At 58.6% G+C, this 9,786-nt stretch overlaps 1 protein-coding gene across 1 annotated transcript; it reads left to right on the forward strand.

Annotated features, from left to right (window-relative positions):
- The first annotated feature begins 962 nt into the window (after positions 1 to 962).
- Positions 963 to 9,404, forward strand: LOC122388940 (uncharacterized protein K02A2.6-like). Its single transcript, XM_043380470.1, has 3 exons — positions 963 to 1,280; positions 1,530 to 3,929; positions 9,384 to 9,404. The coding sequence occupies exons 1-3, from the start codon at positions 963 to 965 to the stop codon at positions 9,402 to 9,404; spliced, it is 2,739 nt and encodes a 912-aa protein (XP_043236405.1).
- Positions 9,405 to 9,786: the final 382 nt, after the last annotated feature.

Here is a 9,786-nt window from a genome sequence, read left to right on the forward strand (position 1 = left end):
CGGCGGCCGTTGTCCTGGCAGGGTTTCCCATGTGATCGCCGAAATTCGTGGCGGCCATGATGCCTCGGCAGTGTGGTGTGCGTGGCGCATGCGTCGGCGTCCTGCACGCTGATTGGTCGGCCGGGGGTGACGCGCAGCTGTGGTAGCGCGTGTGATTGGCCGATCGGTGCGGCGGAGAGGGCCTCAATGCGGTTTGAGGCGCCTGGTCCCCGAAGCGGGCAATTTCGGCGGGAAGCTGGCGCGCGGCCGGGCGGTGTGGGGCGAGTGCGCATGCGCGCGCGGTGACGTGCGTGTGACGTCACTACCACGTGACGCCCCCGTCGAGAAAAGCGCGGGAAACCGCAGCTGCAGCGCGAAGTACAGGCGCAGGGCGGCGCGGTGAGCGGTGACCGGTCGGCGTGAGCGGTGGCCGACCGGCGTGTGCGGTGACCGACCGGCGTGTGCGGTGACCGGCCGGTGTGAGCGGTGACCGGCCGGTGTGAGCGGTGACGCCCGGCTGCGGGCCGACCGGTGGAGCGGCTGCGGGCCGCCGGTGGAGCGGCTGCGGGCCGACGGTGGAGCGGCCGCGGGCCGACGGTGGAGCGGCTGCGGGCCGACGGTGGAGCGGCGGCGAGCCGACCGGAGAAACGACGTGCTGGTGAGAGGGCGGCGGCACGATGGATCCAACGGGGATGCAGATAGTGTCTGCGGTGCCGTACCGTCCAGGCACGGACTTTGAAAAGTGGCTCCGGGCATTGGAGCGGTATATGATCGCTGTTGACATTCAAGGGCCTGCGAGACGGTGTGCAGTCCTGTTGCACCTGGTGGGCCCGGACCTCGCCGATGTCAGCGATTCACTGCCTGAGGAGGACGCCGAGAGACAGGGAGAAGACGAGTTTGCTCGCCTGAAAAGGAAGCTAACACGGTATCTGGTGCCGAAGAATAATGTGGTGGCGGAAAGAGGAAAGTTTCAAGGGATGAAAATGGAGCAGGAAGAGAGTCTGGAGGAGTTCCTGGGCAGACTACGGACGCAAATCCTGCGCTGCGGCTACGAGCCGGCGCAGGTGGACCGTGAGTTGAGAGACCGATGCGTCCTGGGCAGCCGAGGTGAGCTACAGAGGAAGCTGGTCCGGGAGGCGGCGCTAAAGGGTGACGACCTCTCTCTGGAGGACGTCCGGCGGACGGCACGGGCGCACAGGGACGTGATGGATCTGACGACGCGGCTGTCAGGGGCGCCGGCGCCGGCCGAGACGGACGGGGAGGCAGTTCACCTGGTGCGACGCCCGCAGCGGACGGAGAGGGTCAGGCCGACCGAGCCCCCGGGGCCAGGCACGTGCTTCCGCTGTGGCGGCCGGGGCCACTGGCGGCGCCACTGTCCCAGCGCGCAGTCGCGGCAGGCCGGCGCGCGGCCCCGGCAGGACGGTGCGCAGCCGCGGCAGGACAGCGGGCAGCCACGGCAGGACAGCGGGCAGCCGCGGCAGGCCGGCGCGCGGCCATGGCGGGCCGGCGCGCCGCGCTGCTATCGGTGCGGAGAGCGTGGGCATCTGCAGCGTGACTGCGGCAAACAGCGAACTGGCGTGAAGCTGGTTCAGGACGGCGACCAGGCTGACTGGCAAGTCAGCGCCGTGCAGCCAGCCGCAGCTGAGTGGGCGACGGTCAGGGTGAACGGCCAGGAGTTCACCATGCTGATCGACACTGGCTCACCGGTGACTATAATCAGCGCGGAGACTCACATCCCCGGTCTGACGCTGCGGCCGAGTGAGCTGCACCTCACGTCATTCACCGGCCAGCAAATCCGTCTGCGAGGCGAGGCCGACGTCAACGTGGAGACGGACGGCCGAGCGACACGGCTGCGACTCGTCGTGTCCGACATGGGCTCTCACCGACCTCTCATGGGACGAGAGTGGATCAAGGCGCTGAGGACGGCGTCGGGTCTGGAGACGCTGAACGTGTGCCCGGTGGCGACTCAGCCGACGCTGAAGGAGGTGATGGACAAACACCGTGAGGTGTTCAAAGAAGAACTGGGCAGAATCCCGGTGAAGGTGGCGCTCAGACTGAAGGAAGGCGCCAAACCGGTCTATCGACGCGCCAGACCGGTGCCGTTTGCGCTACAGCAAGATATCGAGCGGGAGCTCGACAAGTGGCTGGATCAAGGGATCGCCGAGAAGGTGCCTCCTGGACACTTCTCCGGATGGGGTACGCCGCTCGTACCCATCCCCAAGAAGGACGGCGTGCGGCTGTGCGCGGACTATCGGATCACGGTGAACCCGCAGCTGCAGCCTCTGAAGTATCCGATGCGCACGCCGGAGGAGCTATTCGCCAGCATACGAGGGAAAAAGTTCTGCAAGCTGGACTGCAGGAACGCCTATCTCCAGTGTGAGCTGGACGAAGAGAGCCGAGAGATGACCACCGTGACCACACACCGTGGTGCGATGCGGATGAACCGTCTCCCGTACGGGATCAGCACCTGTGGAGCGCAGTTCCAGGCGATCATGGACCAGGTGCTGGATGGTCTTCCAGGAGTCGTCTGTTACCTGGACGACGTGCTGATCGGCGCCGACAGTGACCGTGAGCTGATGGACAGGCTGGACCGGGTGCTGGAGCGGCTGAAGGACAACGGCGTCCGCCTCAAGAAAGAGAAGTGCCAGTTCGGAGTCCGAGAAGTGGTGTATCTCGGTTGGCGACTGTCTGAGGCGGGTCTGCGCCCGGTGCAAGAGAAGACGGCGGCCGTCACAGCAGCACCTGACCCTCGGAACGTGCAGGAGCTGCGATCTCTGATCGGGTCAGTCAGCTATTATCAGCGGCTGCTGCCCAACCTGTCTACCGTGCTAGCGCCGCTCTACGCGCTACTGAAGACGGGCGTCAAATGGGCATGGACGGCGGAGTGCGCCGCGGCAGTGCGCCGTGTGAAGGACATGCTGTCCACGGCGCCGGTCCTGATGCGGTACGACCCCGTGCTGCCGCTGCGGCTCGTCACGGACGCCAGTGCGACAGGAGTCGGAGCGGCTCTGATGCAAGTGACGCCCGAGGGGCTCGAGAGGCCGGTACAGTACGCCTCCCGAACGCTCACTCCGACGGAGAGGAAGTACGCCCAAGTGGAGAGGGAAGCCGCAGCCGTCTCGTTCGGAGTGCGGCGGTTCCACCAGTTCCTGTTTGGTCGGCCGTTCACCCTGGTGGTCGACAACAGGACGCTCTCCAGGATCCTAAACCCGGACCGTGAGCTGCCATCTCTGGCGGCGGCTCGCATGCAAAGGTATGCGCTGCAGCTCGCGGCGTATCAGTACAAGATCGAGCTGCGCCGGACGGAGGACATGAGGCTGGCGGACACGATGTCCCGTCTGTCGGTGCCGGACGAGGCGGAGAACCGGCTGTCGGCAGAAGAGGAGGCGGCGTACGGCGGAGGCGGCGTAATGTTCATCGCCGAGCAGGGGCCGTGTCTGACCGCGCAGCAGATAGCAGTGGCCACGCGCCGAGACCCGGCGCTCGCCCGCGCTCTGGCGGCGGTGCGATCGGGCTGGCCGGCGGTGGTGGACCCGGACCTGGCTCCCTTCAAGAATCGCCGAGAGGAGCTGACGACTGAGGCCGACTGTCTGCTCTGGGGCGGCCGAGTCGTCATCCCGAGCAACCTGCGCGACACCGTCAAGCGGGAGCTGCATGAGGGTCACTTCGGCTGCACTCGCATGAAGCAGCTGGCGAGGCGCTTTGTGTGGTGGCCGGGACTCGATGCTGAGCTGGAGGCGCTGGCTCGCGGGTGTCAGGCGTGCGTCTCAAAGCGAGCTGAGCCGCCGCAGGCGACACGGCACCCGTGGGAGCCGACGGACGGCCCGTGGCAGCGGGTGCATGCCGATTTTGCCGGACCTCTGAAGGGCACCTGGTTCCTGGTGATGGTGGATAGTTTCTCCAAGTGGGCTGAAATGATCCCAATGAAGACGACCACGTCCGAGCGGACCGTAGCGGTGATGAGGACGGTTTTTGCTCGTCTCGGACTACCACTGGTGCTGGTAACGGACAATGGCCCACAGTTCACGAGCCAGGAATTCGCCCAGTTCGCCAGCTCTAACGGGATCCGACATGTCAGAGTGGCGCCCCATCACCCATCGTCTAATGGGATGGCGGAGCGAGCGGTCGGCTCGCTAAAAAACTCACTGAAGGCGACTCTGGCAGCAGACGACAGCGGAGGCATGGAACTGGCGCTCGCCCGAGTTCTGATGGCGTACAGAGTGACGCCCCACGCCGCGACCGCACGGACTCCCGCTGAGATGCTGTTCGGGCGGAACCTCCGCACTCGTATGAACCTCATGGTTCCGAGCGCCGAGACAGCTCTGCAGGCGGCTCGGGACCGGCAGCGTGAGACGGCCGGCGGACGGAGCAGGGAATTCGCCGTGGGAGCTACAGTGTGGGCCCGCTCGTATGACGGTCGTCAGAAGTGGGTCCGCGGCACGGTGGTCGCCCGCCCCGGTCCCGTGTCGTATGAAGTGGACGTGGGACACGTGATCTGGTCGCGCCACGTTGACCAGCTGTTGGCGGCGGCGGCGGACCCAGGGAACAGCGCCGGCGGTGACGTCAGAGCGGCCACCGGCGGTAGTGTCCGAGCGGCGACCAGTGGTGACGTCAGAGCGACGACCGGCGGTGACGTCAGAGCGACGACCGGCGGTGACGTCAGAGCGACGACCGGCGGTGACGTCAGAGCGACGACCGGCGGTGACGTCAGAGCGACGACCGGCGGTGACGTCAGAGCGACGACCGGCGGTGACCGGGCTGGTGGCGCCGGCGGCAGCGCCGGGCGCCCTGTCGGAGACGATCGCGCCAATGGCCTCGGTGACGGCAGCCGCGCCGGCGTCGCCGGTCAGACCTGTGACCGGGGAGCAGTCGGCCTCGGCCGTGCCGGTGATCTCGGCGGCGGCGGGGATGCCGGTGACCCCGGTGGCTACGGCCGTGCTGGTGACCCCGGCGGCGGCGGTAGTGCAGGTGACCTCAGCGGCGGCGGTGATGCCGTCAGCAGCGGCGGTAGTGCCGGTGACCTCGGCGGCGGCGGTGATACCGGTGACCTCAGCGGCTACAGTCACACCGGCGGTGGCGGTGACGGCGGCGGCAGGGGCGGCGGGGACACTGAGGGCCCCTCGCAACGCCGTTCCGCTCGGCGCCGGAGGTGCCCGAGGCGACTGATCGCCGAGGTTTAAAATGTGTTTGTTTCCACGTTCCGCCGCGTAATGTGTTTGTTTCCACGTTCCGACGCGTAATGTGTTTGTTTCCACGTTCCGGTTTAAAATGTGTTCCGTTTTAAGGGCGGCAGGTTAAAGTGAATGTGTTCCGTTTTAAGGGCGGCAGGGTGTGGTGTCGCGAGCTGCTCCCCCCCTGCCCCGGGGCCTGGCGACGCCAGTTGCTCCCCCCTGCCCGGGGGCCTGGCGACGCCATTGGCGGCGCCGGCGCGCAGACGCGGGGTTCGAGAGCAGTCGGCCGCCGGCCCGCGCGGAGCGCGGTTGTGGTAGTAGCGATCGGTGTTTGGCGCTCTAGGAAGTCTAACGCAATGCGGCTTTGGTTGTGAATAAAGAGCTCACGTTATAACAGTTATACAAGGAAATGGTGAGCTGATCTGTTGTCAGAACTTCTGCAACAAATGTCTTCATCCCTACTTATTGAGTGTGCGGGGCGAGAATAGTGACAAAGGTCTCGGGGCGGCCATGGTTGCCCGGTAGTCGCACAGAATACCTCTTGAGATGCCGCCACGCCTGGGTCTCGCCTGTGATGTTTGACCCCTCGTAGGAGTTAAACATTGCCACCTTTGTATACGGTAAGCGACGTACCAGTACTCGTGAAGTGTTCCTCACGTGTATGGGGCCGACCGATCCTGGGGGCGGGGAACGAATGTTCCTTTGGAGACTCACAGCATCTCATGCTGTGTCATCCCACTTTGGCTGCGTCTTAGCCACCAATGAGCTGAGATCCCGCTCGTGACATTACTGGCCATCGTAAGGGTTCGACTGAGGATACCTGCGACCATTTGCCCCTGAACGCCAACTGATCACCGTATTCCGCCTTTGCACTCTCAGGGTAGTCAGAGGACATCGTGCTAGTCGAGACAAGAGCCACCCGACCATTTGGTTGTTGACATTCTCAGAGGATGTTTTTACGTTATCCCAACAGCGGGGTATAGTCACTCTGCTGTCTTAAAAGGAAACTCACGACTTTATGGGATAGCAGTCGCTGGTTGAGTTGATCTCGCCGACCTTTGTCCGACTTATCTCTGCAAACGCCCATGTCAACAGACCAGCGGTTATGACATTCAGTAGCGGTCACTGGGTAAATTGGGTTGCCAGTCCATCGAGAATTATCACGTGTTCATCCACAACAAGATATCAGACGTGTACTACGTAAATTCAAAACCTCATCTCAAGACCTTTACTGTCATTTGATATGAAAAACTTTTAACCAAAGTAACCTTACGGTAATTGACCGGTTTCCCTGTTTTGATGTTGAAACAAATGTCACCAATTTGTTGCATATTTTATAAGCTTAAATGACTGATTCCGTGAAACCAAAAGACCAAATATTTCACCGTGCTAACGCCCCAAAACCGTCCGGTTGTTGCCAGCGAGCATTGGTCTGTCCTCATGGACCCTCCAAGATCTGGATCGCAACGCACTTGATCTTTCCGACATTTTCTGTTTCGAATTCTGTCAAAAGGTTTTAAAAAGTGCTTCACCTGGTTCACAGAACACCTAGCAAGTTACGTCAAACCAGATAAAAGATAATCCAGCTCAGTAGCTAGATCGTCAAAGATACACACTAAAGATGCAGGCCCTTGCCCAAAATGCATCGAACTGTGCACGCTCTTTCTCACTCTCATCGCCCTATATCCCTATAGGACTAAAGCGACCTGGTGGTCACCGGTCCCTGTGGACCTCCAGCGTGACCGCTGCATGAACCGACGCAAACGTAGAGGGGGATTCTTCCCAGACAAGCTGTCCGCGGACTCGCTGTCGTCTCTAGCTTTTTGCATCATCTTCCCCATCCTCTTACCCGCAGGAAGACCTCAGACTTCGAATCGTCTCCCTCAGACCAATTCGACCGCACGCCTCCACCCTCTCCCAAGGGTTTTCATGACATCTTGACACCACTGTCAAGCAGATGGCCACGAGCCTGTCCTCGACAAAAGAATCGTCTCTGAGTCGAAATTTGCCATTGGCATCGCCGCCGCGAGCGAAACCTTCCGAATGGTCGGCTTCAGGCACGAATTATAATATTTCTCGTCTCCTCCCGTTGCTGAAGGGGCCGTGGTTGGGCAGTCCACGCTAATTCCGTCATACCCCGCGGGCAGACGCCTTCACGCCTTCGGGTTTCCATATCGCTAGAAGAAGGAAAACGGAAACGAGGGCAACTGATATCCTCTCTTCCAATGACTGTCGTGGGGTCACGCAGACGTCACCCATTATTCGATCTGTACCCCTCTGGCGCCTCGTCACTGGCAGTGTCCAAAACTGCTGGGCTGGCTGATCAGGCGCAGCCGAGCAGCGCGTATTGCCCAGGGGGAGTTGCCCCTATACGCTATTCCCGGCCCGTAGAGTTGGGCGACTTATCCTCCTATCTAAGACTCTACGTCCGGACACTCCAAGCACCCGATCGCCAGATGACCTCATGCCAGCCGTAGTCTTTCAACGTGCTGGTGGCCCCACCTCGTGGCGGCCGAGTCGTCCCGTATCACCGTCACATTAACCCCGGTGCCTACGTTAGGTATCAGTGCCGAAATTATTATAATACCGCCTGCCAAGTAACAATTTCCGTCTGTGATGTCCTGCACATATCCTGTGAGATATTACGTCAAAACCGTCGTTACGTCTGCTCCGTCATGGAAAGCTGAGCTTACTTTGGGTCCTCACACTTAACTAAGTGTTTCAAAAGTCAATATCCCTTAAATCTCCGTCGCCCAAAAGTTTGTTTGATACGGGGGATGATCGTCTAGTCATTGTGTCATTGGTCACGCTGTAAGCACTAAGCATTCACATCAATTCTCATGCGTCACACACACGTCATAGATCAATTTGCACGTAACACACGTAAGGTCTTACTCAATTCCACAATCATGCACATCAAAGGAAAGCCAAGATTTAACCAGCAAATTTAACCACTAACTGAATTGTGATAAAAAGTCTTTAGTTTGAAAATAGCATTTACTGTAATATGTACCTTAAATGGTTACTGTGAAATAAAACTGTAATAGGTACGTTAAACATTTCATGAATTTCCAACTCCGGGTGTTGACACAGCCCAGGTGTTCACAAACTCTGCCCTGCTGTCCTCCGGTGAATCTGTCCGGTGTAATCGGTGTAACGGCCTGTGGTGACCTTGACCGTGGGGCGCGCAGTAAACAGGTTACCGCTAGCCTTGGGCGAGTGCGTGTGCGTACAGCGGTGTCCTACTTCCACCTGAAAGCTTTCACCGACCGTGCTGCACTTCGCCAACAGAGACCCCGATAAAGTGGAGCTGCGAGAGTCGCCTGTGAAACGTTTCGGCATCCGAAGCATAGCTGCTATTAAAATAATTGGACGGCAAATAAAATATCACCAATTTTGTAGGAAATCTCTGCTGTATCGCGGCATCGCCATGCTATAGGCCCGATATAGGCCCTTGGAACAAAACCAACCGAGAAGAGATAACGTTACTTCCCATGCTGTAATTGGATGTTGTTGAAAAAAAAAACGTATCCGAAGTACAATCACAGGCTTTTAAAATGGAAACTGAGATACAAATAAAACCAGCAAAGAAATGTTTTAACTTCGACGAAATCCGATTCAATTTACGGTACACAACCGAAATATTAATCGACCATTATACCGTGAAAAAAAACGAACGGGCTGTCACCAGGCGATGCTAGCTGCTGTAAATGCAAGTCGGAATAAAGTCACATGAAATTATCGAATGGATCCTATGCCCGAAACTCCCTATAAGAAACCAATTAAACCTACGTTTGCCGAGCTTAAATCTCCAGATATCATGGAAGCCATACACCCGCAAAATTAGCCGAAAATTTTCCCCAATATGAAAGCCACAATATCATAAAATGTCATGAAAAATGACCATGCCGGTTACAATAGTATTTGAAGGCGAAGCAAAATCCAGCTGAATACCGTCAAACCTAATAGAAATAGCGCTACATGAAAATACCCAATCAGAAGCCAACCACACTACCCAATCAGAAGCCAACCACACAACTTCCTTACATCATTACGAATCCGGAACACCTCCAGGCTCCAGATCTCTAGCTCAAGCAGATCGAGATGCAAATCTCAGCACGCACACAACTTTTTATCAACCTGTCGGCACCGGACCACGCTCAGGTCTCTTGATCGAGCAGATCAAGATGCAACCCCCGGCACACGCAACCTCCTAACCGCATGCTGACGCAGGAACACATCCAGGCTTCGTGATCGAGCCGATCAACATGCAAATTTGCACCATGACCGAAGAATACCTTCTGGTAATGAAGGCACCGAATACTCATGGCTACAGGTGTTTATAACCCTTGCCGTGCGAAGAGGTCAACGCCCTCCGCGCACCTTCCCAGTCTCGTTGTCTGTGTGTAATGATCGTGTCCATTTCGTATCCATAACTTTCAATTTCAACCTTAACCTTAGGCTCGCGGTACTGTGAACAATAACCGACCCTCAGAAACTGTTTGTGCGCGTTTTGCACATACCGTTCTCAATTACTTTCACTGACGGTCGAGTCGAGGCGTGCTTATTGTTCGGAAGCGGAAACCCGACCATAAACAAAATAATAAACAAGGCTATTAAACAACCAAAAGCCAGT

The sequence above is a fragment of the Amphibalanus amphitrite genome, unplaced genomic scaffold, assembly GCF_019059575.1.
Source record: "Amphibalanus amphitrite isolate SeventyFive unplaced genomic scaffold, NRLGWU_Aamphi_draft 000339F_arrow, whole genome shotgun sequence".
NCBI lineage: Eukaryota > Metazoa > Arthropoda > Thecostraca > Balanomorpha > Balanidae > Amphibalanus > Amphibalanus amphitrite.

Bases quoted from the DNA above. Each gene is read 5' to 3' on its own strand.
- LOC122388940 (XM_043380470.1), top strand. From the start codon at position 963: ATGGAGCAGGAAGAGAGTCTGGAGGAGTTCCTGGGCAGACTACGGACG. The intron at 1,281-1,529 runs GTCAGGCCGACC...GGGCATCTGCAG, and splicing joins GCCCGCAGCGGACGGAGAGG to CGTGACTGCGGCAAACAGCG. The intron at 3,930-9,383 runs GTAGCGGTGATG...ATGCTGACGCAG, and splicing joins CGACCACGTCCGAGCGGACC to GAACACATCCAGGCTTCGTG.